The 25,979-nt window shown below is 46.8% G+C and overlaps 1 protein-coding gene across 2 annotated transcripts; it reads left to right on the top strand.

Moving 5' to 3' along the window:
- Nucleotides 1–307: 307 nt before the first annotated feature.
- LOC115076252 (claudin domain-containing protein 2-like) lies at nucleotides 308–25,979 on the top strand. Of its 2 annotated transcripts, none has more exons than XM_029577490.1 (6): nucleotides 308–486; nucleotides 17,692–17,818; nucleotides 17,931–18,020; nucleotides 19,047–19,187; nucleotides 24,421–24,570; nucleotides 24,872–25,979. In XM_029577490.1, exons 1-6 carry the CDS (start codon nucleotides 394–396, stop codon nucleotides 25,063–25,065), a joined length of 795 nt encoding a protein of 264 aa, XP_029433350.1. In that variant the 5' UTR covers nucleotides 308–393; the 3' UTR covers nucleotides 25,066–25,979. The 2 variants fall into 2 exon arrangements, with proteins under 2 accessions (XP_029433350.1, XP_029433351.1); XM_029577491.1 differs by having other exon boundaries at nucleotides 309–482.

A 25,979-nucleotide genomic window follows, 5' to 3' on the forward strand; every position in this document is an offset into this window, starting at 1 on the left:
ATTTCCCTTAAGAGGAGGAAGGGAGAGGGGAGGATGGCAAAGACTTCTTGCGTGTGGGATTGATGGGGGGGAGAGGTCTCAATGAGGCAGGAGGGAAGGGAAGAAAGTACAGTGGTTCCTGTGCCAGTGGCAGGCTGTATTTATTCAAATGTGCAGTTTGTTGAAGCAGAGATCCATTCGTCCGAGGTATTAGTAGGGTTCGCACTAAGGGGCATGCTCCATAGGTCGCGCGACGCCAGAGGTCGGCGCTTGCTTATGAGGCAGGTAGGAGGTCCCTTTTAGTGAGGTCACTTGGGGGCGGTCACTCATGGAGGGACGAGTCCGGGCCGCGTTGGTAAGGCGTGCTCGAGTTTGGAAGGTGGTCCGCTCGCAGGCAGGGCACCCCCGACCCCGATGGGTCTGTGCCAGTCACATGGGTGCGGTCGCGAAGGGTCTCAGGCGGTGAAGAAAAGAGCGAGCAGAGGTCGGAGCCTGCTTATGAGGCAGGTAGGAGGTCCCTTTTTAGTGAGGTCACTTGGGGGCGGTCACTCACGGAGGGACGAGTCCGGGCCGCGTTGGTAAGGCGTGCTCGAGTTTGGAAGGTGGGCTTCTCGCGGGCAGGGCACCCCCGACCCCGATGGGTCTGTGCCGGTTGCACGGGTGCGGTCACAAAGGATCTCAGGCGGATCGCGGCGAAGTGCAGTGTCCCAGGGATCTGTTCTGGGACCAATGCTTTTTAATATATTTATAAATGACCTGGAAATGGGAACAACAAACGAGGTGATCAGATTTGCTGATGACACAAAATTATTTAAAGTTGTTAAATCGCAAGAGGATTTTACAAAACTGGGAGACTGGGCATACAAATGAAATTTAATGTGGACAAGTGCAAAGTGATGCACTTAGGGAAGAGTAACCCAAATTATGGCTACACAAGGCAAGGTTTCATGTTAGGAGTCACCATTCAAGAAAAGGATCTAGGTGTCGTAAAAAATACGTTGAAATCTTCTGCTCAGTGTGCAGCAGCCAAGAAAACAAATAGAATACTAGGGATTATTAGGAAAGAAATGGGGAATAAAACAGAGAATATCATAATGAACATAATAAACAGAGAATATCATAATATTCACTCATTATCAGTTGTCCCCTTACATGATTCCAGCACGGATATATACCTCGTTATATTGTAGATATTGATTTGGATTGTTATTGTTCGGAACCAGTTTCAGTTACTGTTAAATGCTTTAGATGTAACAGGTTGTTGTAAATGTAAACCGGAGTGAAGGCGATTTCTGCTATACCTCGGCATATAAAAAATGCTAAATAAATAAATAATGCCTCTGTATCGCTCCATGGTGCAAGCTCATCTTCAGTATTACCGGTCCTTGGACAGTTCTGGTCATCATATGTTAAAAAAATATAGCAGACTTAGAAACGGTTACAGAGAAGGGCAACCAAAATGATAAAGGGGATGGAACGATTCCCCCTATGAGGAAAGGCTAAAGAGGTTAGGACTCTTAAGCCTGGAGAAGAGATGAGGAGATAGGATAGAGGTCTGTAAAATAAATGAGTGGTGTGGCATGAGTAAACATTAATCAGTTGTTTACTATTTCAAAAAGTACAAAGAACAGGGGTGACACAATGAAATTACTAGGTAATACATTTAAAACAAATAAGAGAAATTTTTTTTTTTTACTCTGTGCATAATTAAGCTCTGGAATTCATTGCCAGAGGATGTGGTGAAAGCTATTAGTGTAGCTGCGTTTAAAAAAGGTTTGGACAAGTTCCTGGAGGAAAAGTCCATAACCCGTTATTAAGGTAGAGTTGCAGAAATCCACTGCTTATTCTTGGGATAAGTAGCTTGGAATCTCTCTACCCTTTGGGTTCCTGCCAGGTGCTTGCGACCTGGCTTGGCCACTGTTGGAAACAGGATACTGGGCTTGATGGACCTTGCTCTGACCCAGCAGGGCACTTATGTTCTTAAAGGGGCAATACTGAAAGCTGGTCCTAATTTGGAACTTTGAATGTGACATCTAACAGTGACATCACGGTGGCATGGACTTCTGTAAATATTTTCACCTCTGAAAATAAATAGACCTTTGTTGGAACCACCATTCTTGATGCCAGCTTGAAGTAATATATCAGGAATCGGATCCATCAGAAAGAAAAAATAATAGTGGTTTTTCTGCAGCCTTATAAAGTCTGTCCCTAATTCAGAGGGTGCCTTCCACTAAGGCTCTGCTCAACCCTCTCCAGTGTGGATTTTCACCTCGAGTGGTCCATCACAGCATCTGCAAGATCCCCAGGAACCAAGGCAGGGGCTAGAACCTTACCACTGCCCCAAGGGTTACCTGACCAGGAATGGATTGGCGTCCATGGACAAGAGACTGCTCTAAGGCTCTCCAAGCTCCAGAATTGCAGAGAAAATGTTTATATAAAAATCTCTTCTTTTACCCATAGATAAAAAGCTCTTTTGCACCAGCAATACCTCGTAGCACTGTATACCTGCAGGGATGCTTTTTAACCCAGAGAAATGAGTGGAGTTAGGGTTAGCATTCATAAACTGCAAGAGATCGCAGAAAGAGGAAGACAGGAAACATCTGGAAAAATGAAGAGAAGCTGGGAGAGTGGTCGGGAATTCAAATAGAAGAAAAAATAGCAAATGCAGTAAAATGGGGAGGCAAGACTTCTTCTTTTTTCTTTTTAAGATACGTTAGGGATAGATGGAAGTGCAAAAGTGGCATTGTGAGACTCAAAGATGAGGAGGAATATGTAGAGCCTGATGAGGAAAAAGCAAAATTGCTTAAGAAATATTTCTATTCGGTCTTCACTCTGGAAGGGCCTGGAGCAGGAGCCCATGAAAGGAAACACAAGATTGGAAGTGAGGTAAACCTCAAGCAAATTTCAGAACAGCGCGTTTGTGAGGGGCTAAGTAAACTTAAATTAGATAAAGTGATGGAGCTGGATGAGGTACATCTGAGGGTAATAAGGGAACGTAGAGACGTCCTGGCAGCTCCGCTGGTGACCTTTTCAATGCTTCCTTACAATTAGGAATAGTTCCGGAGGCCTGGAAAAGGGTGGATGTGGTTCCTATTCATAAGTGAAAGTAAGGTGGAGGCTGAGAACTACAGACCGGTAATCAAATTAATGGAATCGCTGCTAAATCGGAGGATAGTGCAGTTTCTGGAATCCAATGGATTGAAAGATCCGAGGCAGCGTGGCTTTACCAGACGTGAATCTTGTCAGACAGAGCGCTAGACGTAGTGTACTAGGATTTCAGCGAGGCCTTTGACACGGTTCCACACAGAAGACTTATAAATAAATTGTGCACCCTAGATGGGGATCCTAGAGTGACTGACTGGGTTAGGAACTGGCTGAGTGGGAGGCGAGAGAGGGTAGTGGTAAATGGAGTTTTCTCTGAGGAGGGGGTTGTTACTAGTGGTCTGCTTCAGGGACCGGTCCTTGGAATCGGGGGTTTTTCAACATTTTTGTGGGTGACATAACGGAATGATTGTTGGGAAAGGTTTGTCTTTGTTGATGAAACCAAAGTCTGTAACAGGGTGGACAGGGAGGAAGGAGTGTAAAACATGAGGGATCTAGTGAAGCTTGAGGAATGGTCTAAGGCAGGGGTCAGGAACCTTTTTGGCTGAGAGAGCCATAAACGCCACATATTTTAAAATGTAATTCCATGAGAGCCATACAATATGTTTAAAACTAAATACAAGTAAATGTGTGCATTTTATGTAAGATCACACTTTTAAAGTACAATAAGTCTCTGAAAATATTACACCAGGCCTTAAGACACCAATACATCTCCTATTAGGAAAACGGACCAAGTCAGGCTGCTATAGAGTCCTACACAGAAACTACACGCCAGCAGAAAACCTTACCTGAATCACGTGCTGTCCCTCACCTAACATAGAATAAAGAGACCAAAACGCATAACAAGAAGCATACAGAAAAAAATGAATTGGAAACTGCAACAAGCTAGAGTCTCTGTATGCAGTGTAACAAAGGAAAAAAGAAACATCACCCATCCTTATAAAACAAATCAAGAAATATAAAATCATCAGCAGTAAAACTGTACTAACAAAAAGAACATATTTCGAAACAGCTGATGAGTGGAATATCCAATAATTAAAAACGCATATAAAACATTTCCAGATACCAACAAAATATTTCAAAATAGCAGACACAAAGACCCAGTAATGAAAAATAATAAGGATACAAAATTTTGTTTGCTCTGCATACCTGGGAACGTTTGATATCCAGGTGTCCTGAGATTGTTCTGAATTAGCAGGAGGAGGGGTGGTTTGCTTGGAACTTTCTCCTCTCTCAGTCACATACCAGAGCTCTCTCTCACACTGGCTCTCAATGACACACCTATACACACATGCTCTCAGTCACTCACATATACACATGCTTTCTCTCTTTCACTTATATAGGCTCTTAATTACACATTTACACACATGCTGTCTATCTTTTCTCGCTTACACACACACACAGGCTTTCAATCACATAAATACATGCTGTCTTTTTCTCTCACACACAGACTCTTATTCACATGCTTACAAACATGTCCTCTCTTTCTCTCATTTACACACAGGCTCTCAATCACATACTCACATGCTCCCTCACCTAAATAAGCTCTCAATCACACACAGACACACATGATCTCTCTCTTACTTATACACACAGGCTCTTAATCATACATACACAAGATTTCTCTCACACACAAAGGATCTCAATCATACACACATACTCTTTCACACAAACAGGTTTTCAATCACAAACTTACACATACAGGTTCCCAATGGTAAACTTACATTCATGTGCTCTCTCTCATAGGCAGGCTCTCAGTCACAGACATACTCTCTTTCACATGTACAGGCTCTCAATCATTCACATACATGCAATCTCTCACACACACACACACACACACACACACAGGCCCCCACCGCGGCCCGGAAGAGGAAGTGGAGAGTATCGGGTGCCTGCGCGGCAAGAAGAGGCCACGCTAATGCGCTCGGCATCGGCCCGAAGAAAAGAAGACTGCAGCGCGGCTCGGAGGAAAATGAAGAGCTTCAGCCGCGGCCGATGGGACTCCGCCTCCGCGAGGGCTGAAAATGAAGAGGTTAGCGTTGGGAGGAGGCTGCTGCTGCCGCGAGTTCCCGGGGTGGGGGAGAGAGAGAGTGAATGAGCGAGCAAACACACATGCTTGCTCGCTCATTCACTCTCTCTCTCCCCCACCCCGGGAACTCGCGGCAGCAGCAGCCTCCTCCCAACGCTAACCTCTTCATTTTCAGCCCTCGCGGAGGCGGAGTCCCATCGGCCGCGGCTGAAGCTCTTCATTTTCCTCCGAGCCGCGCTGCAGTCTTCTTTTCTTCGGGCCGATGCCGAGTGCATTAGCGTGGCCTCTTCTTGCCGCGCAGGCACCCGATACTCTCCACTTCCTCTTCCGGGCCGCGGGGGGGGGGGGGGCGGGAAGAAGAGAGCACGCCGGTGCCGCTGACTCCAGCTGTCCTGCCGCGTTCCGCCCGGGCTGACAGCATTTTAAGCCCGGGCGGAGGAGGACCGGGGAGCAGCTGGGTCAGCGGGAAAGAGTGGCGACTGTCTGCGAGCCAGATGCAGCCCTCAAAAGAGCCATATCTGGCTCGCGAGCCATGGGTTCCCGACCCCTGCAATATAGAGAAGACAGAATTCCTACATTTAGAACGAAAAAATATGGGGGTCACACAGAGCCAAATCACACTCAATAACAACCAACAAATAACACTAGCAGAGAAAGTACGGAATCTAGGAGTAATAATTGACACAGAATTAAGCTTAAAACAACACATATCTCTAAAAGTTAAGGAAGGATATGCCAAACTAATGGTTCTCAAAAGACTAAAACCACTTCTAACAACTGCCAACTTTCGATCAGTATTACAAGCGTTGATATTTGCAAGCACAGATTATTGTAATGCCCTTCTACTAGGCCTACCATACACCTCACTAAGACCACTACAAATTTTGCAAAACACGGCTGCAAGAGTTTTAACTGGCATAAGTAAAAGAGAACACATCGACGAGTCACGTGGGGCGATGTGCTAGGGTAGACGTGTGCTCCCTTAGTTCCGGGTGCCACGCTTCTGCATCTACCGGCATCGGATACCGGCTAAACAGAATCTGACCACAAAATCATTGGTCCACTTCTGTACATGTCGATTGTCAACTTTATGAGCAAATCATCGCCGGTCATGGCCTCCAGAGCAGGAAAAAGGGACAAGGACAAAGATAAGCCGAAACCCGCGGATCCCAAAATGGCGGCGGGAGGCGGCGAAACGGGGCCCACCGGAGGCGCGCCTTTAACAGTGGACGTCCTCCAGCAGACGTTGGAGGCTACTCTAGACACGAAATTGGCCGGCATCGTCCAACAACTGCAAGAGGTAAAATCGGCGTTGTTAGAATTAAACCCGCGCATCGACCAACTAGAAGGGAGAGTGGGAGACATAGAGGACCGGGTGAACAAAATGGAGGGAGCAGTAAGTTCACATACAGCTGAAGTGCAAACCTGCAAAGAAAAGCTGGATGACTTGGAGAATCGGCTTCGCCGAGACAATATCCGCTTCCTCGGCTTACCGGAATCCCTTGACGAAAATGGGCTGGGGGATTTCCTAGAATCGTGGCTGCCGGGGGCCGTAGGCCTAACAGATCTAGAAGGAGCGCTAAAAATAGAGCGGGCGCACCGACTGGGGGTGCGCAGGCAGTCTGATGTGCGGCCTCGAGTCGCCATTGCAAAAATCTTAAACTCGGCGGTGAAGCAGCGAATCTGGCTGGCTTATCGAAAGAGCCCAGACGTTATGTACCAGGGACAAAAAATAAGAATCACACAGGATTACTCGGTACTTGTCTCGCAGCAAAGGAAGAAGTTTTCACCCATCTGTTCAAAACTTTATGAGAAGAAGATCAAATTCGCGCTCCAATATCCCGCAGTGCTCAAAATTTGGCGAGACGGCAAGCAGCATAGCTTTGCGGAACCTACGGCAGCACAGCAGTTCCTGCAAGGAGCTAGTGGCTAATATCGGCCTCCACCATGATAAAGGGATTTATGGACCTTTGTAGTGTGCAGAAAAAACAAGACGGGGCGAACGCCAGAGCTTTGGAGTTGCCGGCTAAAAATTTATTCAACACCTCCTAAAAATATCTCTACCTTATAAGGGACAAAAAAAAAAAAAAAAAAAGAAGTGCAGACCAACATTTCCAGGGTCGGGCGATAATGAAGACCGGACCGGCGGGCCTGGCCAACTCTGGGGCTAGTCTTTGGAAGAACGGGCAGCACACCATGGGGATTGAGAAGTATTTTCAGGCCCTTATATTACGCTGTTATAAATTGCAGGATGGAGGCAATTTGATAAAACTGGCGCAAAACTTAACACCCATGGAGGGGTCAGGCGTGCGGGTCTGCGGGACGCGGACAGGCCACAGAGTGTGCAGGAAACTGGTAGTAGACAACGACCTCCATTTGACAGAGGGTGCCAGTAAACACTGCAGAAAACAGGCACACTTATATTAGACAGCCGCCGGATCTTTTCCAACGCAGATCAAAATACCCGCAGCATTTGTCATACATCTTTTGCACTCCTTCCAAGCTCCCGTACGATGTGGCTATTGCTTTGATATCCCGAACCCCGGTTGGACTGGAGCTAATGCCTACCATACATTGGGCACTAACTTTCAGTTGATAGACGGAGTACTACGAGACCACTGAGATATTGTTAGGAGCCCATGTTCTGAGCAGTTTCCTTTGAGGGAGGATGGTCCCTTGCTCTGGCTGGTGCACATTCCAGTCCCTCAAGTGTTATTAAATATGAGTATTTGGGAGCAGCAGTCTAGCCACAATGACATTTGGCGTACCTTTTCCTTTCTGGTTACTCTGACTTTATTTTGGACATTTGGGTTTTTCTCACCACAGATTTATTTCAAGATTATAGATTCTTATGGCTGTATGCGGGGGCGGGGCACCCGCCCGCCCCAAGAGCGTAGACTCACCTAACCCCCCCCCCCCGTACCAGAGGGGGGTAGGTTACATCTTAATTAGTTTAGGAATCAGGGATTGTTGAACATGAGGGAGGAGGGGAAGGGAGAACAGAAAGGGGAATGGAAGGGAAGGGAGAAGGGGGATCAGGATCTGGGGGGGAGTTTAGGGGGTAGAATAGTAGGGGAAAGGGGGGGATTTGGGAGGGGGATTAACGTGTGGATTTTCTCTTACTGGTGGCAACTTGGCAATGCACCGTGGTTCAGACGTCCCGACCAGGGAGGCCGGAGACTGAACTTGTGGGGGAGGGGTCAGGCTGGGGGCCCTTCTCCCACCTTCCTTGGATGTACACTGTGTTCTAAAATTCCGATTCTAATATGTATTAAGACATGTTGAATTTAGTCTCATGGAATGTTAATGGGCTGAGCACTCCAGTCAAGAGAAGTAAAGTGTTAAATCGACTTAAAAGGCTCCGCGCTGATGTTGTGTGTCTCCAAGAGACTCACCTCACAGCATTAGAGAGCAGTAAACTTCAAAGGGAATGGGTCGGAAGGTGTGAATACGCCGAAGCGTACCATCGCAAAGGGGGGGTGGCTATCTTAATTAATAAAGCGACCAACTTGCAGGTGCATCGAACCCTGTCTGACCCCGAGGGACGTTATATCATTCTGTTGGGAACTTGGGACGGCAAACCAGTCACTATTTGTTCACTATATGCCCCCAACCTTTACTCGCATAAATTTTTTGTAGACTTAGGTAACTTACTGCAGATCCATGTACAGGGCACATTGTATGTAGCAGGAGATTTTAATATGGTCCACGACCCCTCATTAGACAAGAGCACATCTCCACACCCAACCCCGGGGCAAAGGAAAAGAGGAGTGGCCTATCTCTGTCAACAACTAGAGCTGCTCGATGTGTGGCGGACGCTCCATCCCACGCAGCGCGACTATACCCACATCTCTAAGGCCCATGGTACACATTCGAGAATTGATTATATTCTAATTTCCCAGAGCGCCTTTTTTGATGTACGGACGGCAGGAATAGAAGCCCCTTCTATCTCGGATCATACCCCTATATCAGTGGCAATGCACTCCCAACCCTCAGACCGTAACACCCGAATTTGGCGCTTCCCTGCCTTCCTAAAAGATGACTGCAAATTCCAGCAGTTTCTTAAGGGGAAATGGAAAGAATATGCTTGCCATAATAGTATGCATACAGATACGCCACACCTTTACTGGGAGGCGGCGAAGGCAGTCATGAGAGGGGAAATAATTTCTTACGTACATGCTCGACATAAACAAATTAACCATGCGATTTTACAACTAGAGTCCCTATTGGCAGACAGAAAACGGGCACTGTTACTCCAACCCACAGACAAGGTCAGAGCGGCTTATTACAGTGTATTGGGCCGCCTCAACACCCTTTTGGATAAAAGAGCACAGGCGTACGAATGGAGGAGACAGCGGGACTTTTTCCGGTTTGGGAATAGACCGGGCCGCCTACTGGCGAACCTGACAAGACCCCGGCGTCCCAAGTCCTTTGTAGCGAGTTTAAACACCTTGACGGGAGCCGCCACGGCTAATGCGAAGGAAGTAAGTGAAGTGTTCCGGCAATTTTATAGTCTACTTTATGCTTCGGGGGAGAGGACTACGGAGGAGGAGTTCTTCCAGGACCTCCCTCTACCGATCCTTAATGCTTCCCAGCGCGAGTTTTTGAATCGTCCCTTGCAGGAATACGAGATAGAACAAGCTATCAGCGCAGCGAACACCGGAAAGTCCCCAGGCCCTGACGGCCTCTCTTACGAGTTTTATAAAATAATGTCACCTCTGATTCTTACTCCCCTAAACAAATATTACGAAGCAGGACTCTTGACTAGCGCATTCCCTGCTACCTTTAATGAAGCTCATGTTATAGTCTTACCCAAACCAGGGAAGGACCCCACTAACCCGGCCTCGTACAGACCCATATCGTTGCTAAACTGTGATTATAAAATATTAGCCAAAATACTAGCCGAAAGATTGAACGTTTTTTTACCCCGACTGATTTCTCCGAGCCAGGCTGGCTTTGTCAGGGGCCGTAAGCCCAATGCCAATATGATCAAATTGCTCACGACCATGGCCCTTTGTCAGCAACACGGCATTCCGGCTCTTGCCATCAGTTTGGATTCGGAGAAGGCGTTTGATCGAGTTGAGTGGGCTTACTTATTTTCAGTACTGCAACGATTTGGAATACAGGGAGACTTTTTGAGATATCTAACTTTACTCTACTACAACCCACTCTCTCGGGTACTGGTAAATGGGTGTCTATCAGGAGCAGTGGTGGTACAGAGGGGAGTGCGACAGGGATGTCCCCTGTCCCCATTACTTTACATCTTGACCCTCGACCCTCTGCTCCGAAAGCTTACTCAAAGTCCTTCGGTGGTTGGCGTGGGAGGGCCGAGGCATGTGTTCAAGACAGCGGCCTTCGCTGATGACTTACTAGTCTTTATCACCCAGCCCGGGTCTTCACTGCCGGTGGTGCTGGACATCCAGCGCCGATTTGGTCTTTTCGCGGGGCTGAAAATAAACTATGCGAAATCGGCGGCGCTGGATGTCACGAATACCGTGCGGGCTCGATGGGAGGGCATTTTCCCTTTGCATTGGGCGGAGGGACCATTGACTTACTTGGGGATTCGTGTCCCGGGCCCAGGCGGGAAATTATACAGAGCCAACATCCGGCCTCTATTACAATACACGTTAGATACGTTGAAGCGATGGACGTTACTTCCTTTGTCTTTGACAGGGCGCATACAGTTATATAAAATGATGTTAATCCCTAAATGGCTGTACTTGTTACAGATGGCGCCGCTCTGGATTACTAAAGCTGACCACAAAACGATTCAGACCGCCTTGCGTGCCTTCTTTTGGAAAGGCAAAAAGGCACGTATCCCTCTCTCGGTTTTGATGAGACCTGGAGTGGGAGGGGGTCTTGGCTGCCCAAATTTGGAGCTTTATAACTTAGCGTGCTGTCTCCGTCACGTCAGTGATTGGGCTTTAACTACATCCTCTCTGACTCCGCATTCATGTCTCCTGGAGTGGCTGAATGTCACTTCCCTCAACCCCTTGCTTCAGATCCCTATACAACATGTTCCCCCGGTTTTACGGAACTTGGACTTGGTGAGTTCGTGCAGAAAAGCGTGGCTCCTCTTATGTAAATTATGTGCCACCCCGAACACGCCAACACCCTTGCTAACGCTTATCGGTAATGCATTATTTCCCCCGGGGAATAGAGGAGGGGTTTTTAAACGATGGAGAGACCTAGGGGTGGTATATATCTCCGATGTTTTAGGCACAACCGGGGAAGATATTCTACCTTTTTCTACCCTCCGGGATCGATATAAATTGTCAGAAGTAGATCTTTATGCCTATCAACAGTTGACGCATTTCATCCATCAATCCCGGCCCTTGATCGTGGAAACAGAGAACACCAGGAGAGTTAGGGCGATACTGTTAAAGAAGAGAGGAGGCAAAGCCACCATTTCTAGTTATTACAGGGAAGTGGGGGACATAGTGGATAGCCGGCCTCTACAATCCCTGTATCAACAGTGGCAGGATTGGCCGCTTTTCTCGCTGTCTTATACTGAATTCGAGAACTGTTTTAAAAATGTCTGTGTAGTGGCCGACAGTGTATTGTTGCGAGAGGTGCAGTATAAGTTTCTCTGGCGCTCTTACATTCCTCCCTCCAGAGCATACAAAATGAAAATTGCGCCATCCCCAGCATGCCCAAAATGCCTCCACCTGGAGGGAGGATACCATCACTGTTTTTGGGACTGTGGATTAAGTTCCCTTTTTTGGAATAAAATAGCCCGAGCATGCTCCCTATTTTTGAGCATGACCCTACCGCCGGACCCAAACCTTTGGTTGTTTGGGGTCTCTACCACACTCCCCGCAACCTTGCCCGACCCTACCATATTATTCATTTGGAAGGCAGGAGTAGTGGGGAAGCAAGTCATCTTAGCAAATTGGCTGAATACCACAGGCCCCAGTTACGAACATTGGTTCAGGCTCATGATACGGCTTTGTTCCATGGAGCATGCTCTCCTATCGTATAGGGAGCCTCGGAGAGCAGTACTCACCTCTCGCATCTGGAGCGCATTCACGACTCGCTTAGCCCCTGTAACAGGAGTGACAGTGGACCCATGGCAGCCAAGCCAAGATGAAACTCCGGCGACGGCCACCGCTTCAACCAAGTGAGCCTGGGCCGCTTCAGCCCTCACCGCATTGTGCCTGACACTGCCCATTGGAAGAGATGGTTGCCCAACCAGGAAAAGAGATCCAGTGACTAACGCCAGGACAATAAAGGGAAAGGGGGGGGGGGGGAGGGGATAGTTCTTCAAGTTGTATATCGGTTGTGGTTATTATTGGTTGTTTGAATCTGAAGGCAAGTTGTAATTTTAAAAAAACTTAAAAACTCAATAAACATATTACAAAAAAAAAAAAAGAGAACACATCACCGAAACACTGGCTTCCCATTGAACAAAGAATACAATACAAAACACTATGCACCATACATAAACTAATACACAACGAAAACACAGACTGGCTTAACACAGCCCTTCGCATACACATCCCTAACAGAAACTTAAGGTCAGCCAACAAAGCTTTCCTAACTATTCCATCAGTCAAACAGCAAAACTAACACAAGTAAGAGAAAGGGCATTATCCTTGGCAGGACCCATACTATGGAACTCCATGCCCTTGGAGTTAAGATTACAAAGAGACAGCAAAGCCTTTAGAAAAAATTTAAAAACCGGGCTCTTTAAACAAGCTTTTCAAAAAGATAAGGGAGAATAGAAGCCAGGGAAGTGTAAGGTACGAACAGTTGAACACCCACACACACTACAGTACTCACTAACAGGCCGATACAGTAAAGCACGGCCGCGATTACCCCATTTCTAACTCGCTTTGTACCCACAATTTGGCCGCGCAAGTCCAACCCGCGATTCACTATCCCTTTTAACCCATCCTTACCGCTTCTTTAAATCAACGGGTAACCCTTTCCGCTCGCGGCATGTATATGATATGTAAACGCTCCGATTAGCTATTCCCTCCCATTCAGTAACGTGTGCCCCGACTATCGCCTTTTTAACCTGCAGTTTAGTCGCGTCTTTAACCTGCTAAATTACTGCCTACCCTTACCCCTGCGTTAGAGGCAGGGGTAAGGGTAGGCGGCAAACTTTCCCCCAGCCCCCGCTCACCTGCCCTGGCTGTGTCCATGGGTGGCGGTCTCCGGGGCAGCCCCAGTCCTCTCTCCCCTCCTCCCGAAGCAAGGCGCAGGGCGAAAAGCAACTCGACATGCTATTAAAATATTGGGAATAGTGTAACAAAAGTTAACTTACTTTTTCTTACAGTCTTCTCTGCCCTCCTCCGGAGGCGCGCACCGTGGCTCCCCTGCCTCCTGGGGGCAGCCGGCGGCGAAAGCGGCTTCCAGCGGCCCCCGCCGGCAAAGATGGATGAACGCACGCCTGTAGTGCAATTTGGGTGCTCAAGGCAGCAAAGGCACATGAACGGGCGTGTGTGACGTCACGGCGTTTGTTCATACGCTTTCGGTGCCTTGAGCACCCGGCCCAAATTGACGGGCGCTCAAGGCAGCAAAGGCGCATGAACAGCGCCTATACAGTAAAATGGATTGTGCTTCATGGACGCGCGTTGGACGCGGCTTGCATTTGCATGCCATTTAAATACAGTATTGGGCGGTATGTGATCCGAACTGTGCGTGCGGCAAACGCGGGTGCGCCCGGCACGAACGCACCTCTTTCTACCACACCTTACTGTATCGGCCTGTAAGTGTGTATTTTAATAGATAGCCCATCACTAAATGATAAGTTACAATTATAAAACTAGTGTTATACTCGAAAATGATAGACAGAGACCCGGACATGAATTATCACATTTATCAATTAACATTGATCACAAACTATGTTACCGAACCCTATGGCACCTATGTAAACTGACAGGTTTTAGTATCATTACTTTATGTGCCTTATTGTAAACCGTTGTGATGGTACCCACCTTAACGACGGTATAGAAAAGAGTTTAAATATTAAAAGTTAAAATCTGCATGAGGACAGGCTGGAGTCGATGTGGTTACTGCTGCAGCCCACAAAACTTTCTCAGCCATCCTCACATCCCTAGAACATCAATACATCTCCTATTAGTAAACCAGAACAAACCAGGCTGCTATAGATCACTACAGGAAAACTAAACGCTACCCGAATACCTCATCTCCGTCATACATGCAGTCAAGGACCAGATACAGACTAAAGAGACCATAAAGCACAAACAGGAATGTGCAGAGAAAAGCTGAACTGGAAAGGGCACGAAGCTAGACTGCAGTGCAACAATGTGAAAACAGAAACACATTCTGCATTTTCAGGATCGTGGCTTGATTCTAAACTATCTTTTTGCACGTGGATAAAATCTGTCATGCAAGCGGGCTTTTATAAGCAGAGAGCATACACATGACTTTTGAACAGTAGTTCAAGCTTCCATATTCTTGTTTTTGGGTTATTGCAGTGCAACTTGTGTTGGTCTTCTAGTTGTAACCATTAAACCATTGCAATTGATCCAGAACTCAGCTGCATGATTATCTGGCAGAAATCGGAGAGCTGGATTTGCACTGGCTTTCTGTGGCGCACAGAATTCAGTATAAAATCATCATGATTGTCTTCAAGCTAATTAATGGTAAGGGATTTCCTTGGTCAAAGGCCTTGCTGCGTCTGTGTCAGCCAACACGCGCTCTCAGATCATCCCGTCTGGCCGAGACACAAGACTACATTTTTGGTAGCAGCACCGAATCTCTGGAATTCAAGACCTGAAGCACTTTGGCAGTGCAATTTGGTGAAAGAGCTGATGTTATTAAGACTTATTCAGACAGGCATATTTCTGCTAGGCCGTAACCTCTGAGATATTGGGAAATGAGAGCATTGAAAACAGCAAGATATTATTTGTTTGTCCTTGTACAGTTTTATCATTTTATGTGAACTCTGTATGGGTTTTATTGTTTTTATGCAATGTTATGAATGTTGTTTTTTTGTACATCACTTAGTGCATTTTGCATAAATGATTAATACATTTTAATAAAGATAAATAACACCCAGTAATTTAAACTAATAAGAATAACAAATTAGCCACTCTCCATTCCTAGGATTTTTTTTGATTTCCAGTCACCCTGAGATTGTTGTGGAGTGGAGGAAGAACTGCATAAACTTTATTCTCTCGCTCACACAGGCTCTCATGCACCCCCGCACTCACACATACACACACAGGCTCTCATGCGCTCTCGTGCTCACACATACACACAGGCTCTCATGCGCTCCCGCACTCACACATACAGGCTCTCGTGCGCTCCCGCGCTCACACATACACACGGGTTCTCATGCACTCACGCATACACACAGGCTCTCATGTGCTCTCTCCCTCTCCTTCTCTCACACACGGCCTTCCTTCGCCTCTTTGGCTGCTTTGGGATGGGGTCTGCCATGGTCCTGCTGGGCCTCTCTTCGGCATCTTTCGGGCATGTCTGTAATCGCATGTCTGCAGCAAGGAGAGGTGGCCGCCGCAGGAGTGTTTTCGGGGACACTTTTATTTTGTTGCTCCTAAAGGTTTCCACCTTTTAGGAGCAACACCTCACCTTACCTACTGATAGAACTGCCCCTGGGAGAGAAGGCATCTTCTCTATCGTCAGGTGGGGAAGCTGACAGGAGCAGTTCAAGCCTGTTTCTGAGGATCTGGAGACTGACTGAAAGTGGGAGCTGAATTCTGGAATCTGGCTCCATGAGTTCCAGAGATAAATGAACTGATGATATGGAGGGGTGGACCTGGAGAGGGGACTTTCTGGGTTTTTTTTTCCTACCCATTCCTGTTTGAATGGGAGGCATGTTTCGGAGAAGAATAACAAACTCACTAGGTTTACAGCAGTTTACAAACATAGACTGTCCTGCAGTTTCGAGACAGGTGTGTGGATTGCAAGGAGATCTGCCTAGAGGAGTTAGGGTCAAGTTGGTATCATCATAAGGAGGGAGTTCAAGCCAAGGGAAGTGTTGGAGAACGTTGAACAGAATAACGAAGGAAGCCTCCCAGTTGCTCACCACGCTCATCGGGCTGTTGCTTACTGCCTGCATATAAACCAGCATGAGCTGATCTGGGTCTCCCCACATGTGCAATGGTTTTCCGATCAGTTTCTATTCCGTACATCTAATAGACCAATAAGAAATATCCACCAAGCTAAACTTGCCTCTCCTCCTCTTAAACACATCAAACACGTGACCACAAGAGACAGTTCTTTCTCCATAGCTGGTGTCAACATCTGGAACAAAATGCCCATGGACTTGCGTCTCGAATCCTGCCATAAAACTTTCAAACAAAACCTGGTTGTTCGAACAAGCTTTCACGCAATAATCATCGATTAATCTGAAATGCCGTTTTCTTGTTTACTTTTCACTAGCTCCCTGTTCCTTTTCTCTCCCCTATGTTTGTTTCAATTTGCTAATTTCTCTGTTCTCCCTTTACGCCTGCTATCCCTATTTGCAATATTTGTGACTTGACATTAACTAATGGAATAGGCCTGTAGCAGGTTAATTGCTTATTATCTCCCCTGCTTCGTTATTGAATTAGAATATGCATTTGTTCTTAATAGTTAAAGGAGTTATATTAGGCACTCCTGAAATCCGTTATTTATGTAAAGCCTGTTGCTGTCATTTGTTTACTTCCTGTAAAGCCTGTTGTATGTAAAGCCTGTTGCTAATTTATTGTTTACTGTAAACCGAGGTGATGTATATCTTTACGTGCCGTGGTATATAAAAATCACTAAATAAATAAATACATGTGGGGACTTCAGACTAAATTCCTGGGTACCCCCAGCTTCTGCATTATGTTTGCTATTAGAAGCATTTAAAACAATTGTTCAATCTAACGACTAAATGAGACGGTTACGCAGCTAAATTTCTTGAAAGCTTGTTGCAGTGGTTTGCTAACTCTCTATCAAATTTCATGGTACATTTTTACCTTCCTTTCAGTTTGTCACCAGTAAAAAAAAAATCCTAAAACTCTTGCTGATGTGGTCAGTGCGATTTGATCAGCTGTGAGGAGTGGGGTACTTTGCTGCTCAGGAAGCCCTGAGTAGTGTCCAGGGCACGGTATTTTAGGGGGGAGCTGCAGAATGCTATTTCATGCCCCCTAAGGTCTGCAAATCCATAGAATTAATATAATTGACTTCTAGGGTGATTTTTCCTTCCCTTGGCCCTGGGTGAAGTTAAATACCTTGGGGAGTTGCTAACTGCTGTTTTTTTTGTTTTGTTTTTTGCAAAATCATTTTTATCGCAAAGACATGCATTTCCACAAGCACGAAGAAGTACACAAGATGTGCACTGCACTCTAGGATGTATTTTGTAGTCTATAACAAATAAAACTTTTCGTAGTGTAGCCAAAACAAAAGGTTTAGACATGTTTTTTGGAGGACAGGTCATTAAATAAGAACATACCATGCTGGGTCAGACCAAGGGTCCATCAAGCCCAGCATCCTGTTTCCAACAGTGGCCAATCCAGGCCACAAGAACCTGGCAATTACCTAACCACATAAACTTGGGTGTTTGTGATAAGTCGGAGTCTGCAGAAGATGCAGAATTCACTTCCAGTATGTGTTTCTTTCAGATTGGGGGCAAGATGAAAATCCTTCAGTCTGCAGGGGTGATGCTCTGCTGCTCTACTCTTGTTTTACAACTGATTGCAACCACATCCAGCTACTGGTATTACATAACACAGGCAGTAAACACTGAAGGTAAATATAACAATCCTGGCAATATCAATAATATTATAAATAAATACAAGGATTTCCACAGCTTTGTCTTTTTTTATTATTACCTATAACCACAATTTTATCTTGTCTTTAGAATCATATCATGCCGGCCTATGGCGGATTTGTAGTGCTGAGATTTATAGACCAACAAAGGAATATTGTGGGAATTATTTATGGATTCCTGGTAAGTAGAACTTAAACTTGTTCATAAAGGTAAGGTAAACAGTCTTCCTCCCAGCACGCACACACACACACACACACACTTTCAAGTACTAATTAGAGCAATGGCCCCCAACCCTCTCCTGCAGGCACACCTAGCCAGTTGGGTTTTCAGGATTGCCATAATGAATATCCTGGGTCTCCAAGGTACGCAAATCTGTTTCATGAATATCCTGAAAACCAGACCGGTTAGGAGTTCCTCTAGGAGGGGACTGGATTAGAGAAGTAAAATTCTTATATTATGAGTGTCTTTATACTGAGGATATTTGCAGTTTGAATGTCTCTGTGGAGTGCTGGTAAGGGTGTCTCTTTAGGCATTCAGAAGACAGTCTCTATCGTGTGGGTGTTAGTAATGTAAGTGTCTCTCTATAGCTGGGGTAGGCAGCTCCAGTCCTGGAGTCTACAAACAGGTTGGGTTTTCAAGTTATTATCCACAATGAATATGCATGAGAGTGTTGCATGTACCACCTCCATTTTATTCAAATATCCTATGCATATGTTTATGGTACTCCAGACTGGAGTTGCCTACCCCTGTTTGCTTGGTGTGTGTTTCTATATTGTGAACATTGGGAGCATGAATGTCCTTACAGTTTTGGTGCTGTGGTATTGGAAGGCTGGCTGCCTCTTTATCCATTGAGTGCAGGAAGGGTGAGTGTTTCTTTATCCTGTGGATGTGAAGAAGATGCACGTCTCGTCATATTGTGAATATTGAGAATGTGTCTCTAGATCCTATGGGAATGATGAGTGTCTCTGTATGGTGTGGATGGGAACCGGGTGAGCATTTACATTGTGGGTGTAAGGTGCGTCTCCTGTACGAGAACGTAGGAGACTGAGTGTTTCTGTATTGTGCAGGTGAGTGTCTTTATGATGAGCATTGGGGGGTTGGGTGTCTGTCTATCCCATGGGTAGGAAGAGGGTGAGTGTCTTTATCCTGTTGGTCTTTGGGGAGTGAAGATATATATTTTTGAGTGCATTCTTTTATCTTTTTTAGAAATCCTGGATGTGATCAGAGCATTTTTGGTGCTTGCTGTTATCTCCAACTGCCTTGCTGTGTTTTCGGGGATTTCCAGTTTCTTGTGCAAGGCAGTCACAACTGCCCTTCTGTTCTCCATGGTGTGCACCTTTGTGTCAGGTAGGCCTGGTTGTGAACCCTGTGGTGGTACAGAGGGTGGGAAGAGCAGATCCCAGGCTATTATCTCCAACACTTTCAGCCAATTCAGTCCCCCTCAGTCTGCTTCTCAGACAGAAGCTGATAACATCAGAAATACTAAAAATACAGCAATTAGAAACAGAAGCGAATTCTATATCCCATTCCCACCGTCTCTACACAATGTCACGTAGAAAAGCTTATTAAATTATTAACGTGCTTTCACTGGCTCTCATTCAGCTTTTTTCTCCCATAAATCCTTCTTGTATGGACTTGAAGCCCCTGTTGCGGTCAGCTCTTGGGCATGGGGACACATTGGAAGGACCATGAACCATGTAAGATCCCCATAGGTCCACACAGGGGAAAAAGACCATCTTTACCGGGCCCTTAGGATTTTATCACTCTGGGGCTTTTCTGTATACCAGTTCTGTTGTTCAAAAATAAAGTCTTTACTGCAAGCTGATGGCAGGAAATAAATCCACGTCCATAAACAACCAAAGCTGATTGCGGGGAATAAAAAATTATTAAATAGACTCTGGTGTCCGGTATCTTTATCTGGGGTAACGACCGAAGATAGGAAGTACCTCAATACAAATAAACAACCAGCAGATTTAAAATAAATCGTAGAATGGACAAGCAGGATCTTACTCCTCGCCCATGGATGACATCAATTGATGGAGCCCAGCACGGAACTTTGATCTCAAACATTCTAGAACTCTCAAACATGCCCTACTGAGCATGTGCAGCTGTAGTCATCACCCTGCCCCCTAGGCAGATTCCCTCAGTCTCGTTTTGCCCACGGAGCCATGTGGTCATGGTATTTTCACAGTTCTTGTAAGTGATTTTTTTTTCTAGAACTGCAGCTGTTTTCTTTCCTTTTCCTGTAGTTTTTTCTTCTCTTTTTCCTCCTCTTTCCAACTGTCTGCTGGCCACATTGGGCGCTCCCCTGTGCAGCCTGGCAGAGTCTGATTCTTTAAAAAGAAGAAAAATGTTTTTTGCAGTTTTGTATCTGTGTCCTTTCCTTGCTCTATCTGTCTCTTCCCTCCCCCCCCCCCCGTGCTGACAGGACTGACGTCTGCAGTCTATCGATGATCCGTGTAGGCTGCTGAGCCTGGAGACTCACCAGAGTTCAACTCGGGCTGGAGTTCCATGTCATTTTCCTGATCGATCAGCATCAATGGATTCGGGCTGTGGAGGGTTCAAGGATCATACCGTTCCTATTGGGGAGAAGATCTCCTCCATGGGCAGGATCCCTGGATGACGTAGCCTCTCCTCCTGCTTGCCAGTCTTGTCAGTGCAGTCTCCTTGAGGGAGAGGGTGAGCAGGAGCCTGGGCTAGCAGCTTGCTGCCACACTTCTGTGCCCTACCCTATAATGGTTACCTGTGCACATGTGTGAACAGCACACTGTTCATCTGCATTGATGTCAGGACTGCATTGGGGACCGGGATTGAATAGAGCACCATGGTCACCCTTAATGCCATCAAGGTGCCAGGATGCCCTCAATGTCATTGAGGTAAGTGACCGCCCTCGTTATTGTAAGGGCTCGATACGCTGGAGTCATTGATGCCTTGGGCCTCGAGGTGGTGGAGCACACCGAGCTCTAGCATCGAGGACCAGCTCTGCCATCGAGCGCCATGGTCTCCCTTGCCATCAAGGGGCAGGGACACCCTCGATGCCATAGAAGTGGGTGACCACCCACAATACTGGAGAGGCCTTCTGTGCCATCGGCATCAGTGGAAGTGGAGTCTCTCTGAACCAGCTCGAGCATCTAGGTAGCAGCGCAAATCGATGTCCTCGAGGCCGCGCTGCCTTTGATACCACGGTACCCCTCATTGCCATGGCGCCATCGATGCTATGATGCCCTCGGTGCCGCAGTGCTCATGGTACCCTTGATGCCAGTGGTACTTGACGCCCATGGTGCCATCGATGCCATCCAAGTGCATACATGGCCACCCTTGAGGCTGTCTAGGTTGAAGCGGTGGCAGACCCTCAGTGCCATTGAGGTGCATATCCTTGATGTCATGGCCGCCCACTAAGTCGTCACGGTGGGTGACCTCAATGCCATCATGATGCGGTGCTGCCCCAATACCATTGATGCTGTCGAGGCCATCAAGGTGTGGGGCCACCGATGCCTCTTGTTACTGTTTCGACTACATCAAGCACCACCGACCAGACATTGGATTCGCCATTAAACACCTTGGTCGTCCCTGAAGCCATCGACTGCCAGGGCTTTTGGAGACTCCCATGTGACCCTGCAGCTCTTAGGTGGCAGGGGTTTTTGGCCTTGAACGGATCGAGCACAGGGGTTGCTATCTGCTCAAGACACTCTGGTATGCTGGGGAATCCGAACACTGGCTTCGTGCCCTTGAGGCTCCTTGGTGGTGTCCTCTACAAGACACTGAGGAGCTCTGTGCTGTGTCTTCACAGTCTACAGCTATTGGACCATGGCTGCTGCTAATCTCAGCATTGGAGGCCCCACCGGGATACATGCACCATCGGTGTTAATGGGTGCTACCAAGGTTCTTGACAGCCGAGTACTTGTGGGGCTTTTGAGCTTGCAGCATCAATACCCTCGGCTGAATAAGTAAACCGAGGGGACCAGTCAGTGGTGCTAGCGGTCATCAGTTTCTTTGGGCCACTGAATGATCGGTGTCCACAGGCGCCTGTGGATCTGAGGATGGTGCTACATGCCATTGAAATGATTATGGTTTGGTCAAGCGCTATTGAAGCCCTGGGTGCAGAGTCGTTGGGTGCCCTTATTGTGGCTTTGCGTACCCTCGCTGGGGCTTTGATTTGAGTGCGAAAGCCCCATGGGCCCTACGAGCACAGGCTACAATGGCTGCGGCCAGAGGTTGCAAGACATGATTGCAGAACCCCATGAGCACCTTCACTCACCAGGGACTTCGCTGTTATCATTCCCTGAGGGAATCTAAGATGAGCATTCCCGATGCAGTTTCGAGGGCCCACCTTTCAGACCGTTCTCAGGCACTGGAGAGGGCAATGCCCTAGACCACCCTCCACCATGCCTTACCCAGAATACTAATGGTTCAGGGGACGCCATCACACTGTTCTTCACTCCAGTGGGAGTTGCTGTGACATTGGTGCGCAGCATGCGCAATTGGGAAAGGCTAGCATCTACCGCGAGCACCTCAGGCAATGGTAGGTGGCATTCTCCCTGTCTGTGCAGTCCTTAGCCATACCAGGGTTCTGCCATTGTCCTGTCATGGTCTCGACCTTTGGTCAGTTCTGTACCGCATAGTGCTGAGGAGCGCTGGTGGGGAAGGCATCATCCCACACTCTGTGCTTTGTCCTGGGGCAGCGTGTAGCCACGAACTCTGGCACGTGGTGCTCTGTCCTCACTGTGGCGTGAGATTCTACCCACAGGCACGGCACATGGGCTCATAAGTGTGCCGCCATCTGTAGGATGAGATAACACTGCATGCGTACCACTCGGTGTGCTTTTTTTTGTTCCTCTGGTTGTCTCTACCATCTAGGTATCTGTATGTGCTTTTCCCTCAGGGCAGACTCAACAGGTTGTGTTCTGCAGCCACAGGACTAACCTAGGACTGCGTTCCTAATTGGACTCTGAGGGGAGTAGACATTGGGAAAGTGGTTTGGAAGTCCTCTTCTCCCTCAGCAGAAGAATATCTCTTTCAACCTCTCCCATGCTCTGGAGAAGCCCCTGAGGCTTCATCCCTGGCAAGTATTTCTCTGAGAACATCATAATAACTATATTCCCACTTTTCAACGACATTTATATAGATGCTTATTCTTTGAAACATAGAAATGACGGCAGAAGAAGACCAAACGGCCCATCCAGTCTGCCCAGCAAGCCACGCACCTTATCCATTTTTTTTCCCCTTTTTCTCTCTCCCATCTGTTACTATTGGCTTCCAGTACCCTCCAGCCCCAATTCCCCTCCACCCCACCATGATTCCAGAGAGCAGCACCGTACCTGCATCCAAGTGACATCCAGCTCAATCAGGGGCAGCAACCGCTGTAACAAGCAGCCACCCCCTTACCCCATACTCTTACCCACCCCTGTTTTTATTTTTTTGTTTGTCTTTTTATTTTTTTTTGGAGATAGCAGCCCTCCATCCTTCCGCTCCGTGAAGGTGGAACACCAACCACTGGCCACTGGCATCCCGCTCCGTGAATGCCTCTGTGGCTACTGCCGCTCCGTGCAGTGTTTTGCTGCCTCCACTTTATTCACTGGCCACTGGCATCCCGCTCCATGAATGCCTCTGTGGCTACTGCCGCTCCGTGCAGTGTTTTGCTGCCTCCACTTTATTCACTGGCCACTGGCATCCCGCTCCGTGAATGCCTCTGTGGCTACTGCCGCTCCGTGCAGTGTTTTGCTGCCTCCACTTTATTCACGCCCTCTAGACTTGATGGATCCACAGTGTTTATCCCACGCCCCTTTGACCGTCATAATAGGCATCATCGTATAGTGCTATTAGACTTTAATACTCTGCCTTATATTTAATCATAGGTCAGTCCTCCTAGAAATATTTTTCAAATATTTTTATATATGTGCAAACTGTGACATCCTTCACCCATTAAAAGATTGCTTATTTAGCATAAACTTCAACCTAACTTTCTTCTGTGAAGTTCCTTCATTCGCCCGTAGTGTTTTTCAATTGCGGTAACGTTGTCCGACACGGAGCCGTGTTTTGGAGCACATGTCCTTTATCAAGGGCTTAATTCTGCGTCAAGAAAAACAACATATGTGGTCATTTCGACAAATAACAAAATTTCTCAGAGCAAACAGTTCTACTCACTATTAGGGCAGTATGGTGATTCTCAGCGGTTTTTGACATTTCTCTTCATTATATCCTTACTTGGTTACTTATTGATCACATGGTCCTATGGAGATTTAATCCTAATATAGAGAGTTCCAGTCTATCACACTGTTTAAATCTGCTGGAGCTACTGTGTTCATTCGAAATATCCATTGTTGTTCCCTCAGATTCAATGCTACATTTGGATCTCCACCTCTCGGATTCATGGGAACATGATCCATGACTCGCCACTGTTAACTTTGAAACAAATGTTTTTTTTTCTAAACAATGAGCCACCATTGGTGCTAGCATTTTGCCCGTTGTTATACAACTTCGATGTTCTGTCAATCGTACTGTACTGTAAAAAGATGAGTTTCTTTGCATGGAGACACAATACTTGTTCATCTCTTTTTTTACAATTATCTCTGTTCTGTAGGTGTGTTTGCCCTTATAGGGATGGCAGTCTTCACCTGGAAAATGCTAGATGACATAAACAACACGCTGTCACCATCGTCTTCAGCGTCGGTGCAGGTATCTTGGGCTTTCACTGGGAGCTGGCTCACTGTTCCAGCACTGACTGTCGCAGGTGAGATCAATGTGCAGGCTCTAGCAGTAGCTTTTTTTCTTTAACCCCAGCCTTGCTTATAAGGTGCTATGTGTGATGTTTCAGTTCACATTCATGCTGTCAGACTAACCATTCTCTTCGTTACGTGTGTCTCTGTTTTTTGCACGTGGGCGTGTGTCTGTTTCTGTTCGTAGGTATCGCTGTGTGTCGCTCTGGGTATGCATACAGGTTTGGGTTTGGCCATGTGTATTTGGTTGTGTGCCTCTGTCTTACCGGCCTGTCAGGGTGGCATCTCCTCACAGCCTGTCTGACTCCTCTGCAGGTACATGTAACCTGCTTGCGTACATGGCCAAGAGGAAGCAAGGAGCGGATCCCAACATCTCCATCCTGGAAAGCAGCTTCTCCCCAGCAACACTAATGATGAGGCTTCAGGCCTTGCCACTGCAAATATCTCAGAATGTTCCGCTTCTCTGCGAAAGCCAAGACTATGCCACTCCCGATCCGAGGACATGTTAAGGGAAAACTTGCTGTCCTGATTATGAAGGCTCCTGATCTCCCACTGCATCTTAAGGAGTAGGTTCTGGAGCAGGGTTTAAAAATGTTGGTGGCGTATTTGTGTAGCGTTCACGTTAATTCCATGCTGCTTTTATATTGCTGCTTTTATAGTTTTCAGAGGGTTTAAGCTCCTAACCATTGCATTTAGGCTCCTAAATTGGCTCTTTGGAAAATCTGCCAGGGCTGAGTACCTAAATTTCAGCTCCCAACCAGTGGGTGGCTACAGGGGTGGGGAAACAAAGTTAGGAGCTTAGTGCTGATTTTCAGAGCCAGGTGCCCTACGTTAGCAAAGAGCAGGCCTAAGTTTAGGAGACTAAATGTAAGTGAAATTTCAGCTGAAAAGTTAGGCTTGTAATTTAGGCTTCTAAATGTAGGAGCTCATCTCACTAATTTCCTCTTTTTCACTTCCTTTCTGTATTTCACTTTCTTCTTTCTTCCTGTATTTTCTCTTCCTATCTTTTCCTCTCTCTTGCCTTTGCCTTCCTCCTTGGTGTCTTTCCTTCCCTCTCATTTGCCTTTAGTTTCTCTTCCCTCCCATGCACACTCTTCACTCCTCCATCCCTCTCTTCCTTTTTTTCCTCCTTCCTCTATGCCCTCTCTTCCTTTTTTTCCTCTATGCCCTGGCAGAATCTGAGCTCTGGAGCTCTTCCCACGTCCCTCTGTCAGGCTTCTCTTTAAAGGAGGAATTCAGCGTTTGGTTCTACGTTCAGCTCCCATTGCTAACGGGACCAGCACATTTAATGCAAGTGTGTGCATGATGGGATTTATCAGTGTGTACAACCAGATCCCAGGAGAGGGGGCAGAGCCCTGATTACGTATAATAAAGCACCTGCAAAATGTGTCTCGTTAGCCAATAAAGTTCTTGGTTATTTTGA

Source organism: Rhinatrema bivittatum, chromosome 14 (assembly GCF_901001135.1).
Source record: "Rhinatrema bivittatum chromosome 14, aRhiBiv1.1, whole genome shotgun sequence".
NCBI classification, from domain to species: domain Eukaryota; kingdom Metazoa; phylum Chordata; class Amphibia; order Gymnophiona; family Rhinatrematidae; genus Rhinatrema; species Rhinatrema bivittatum.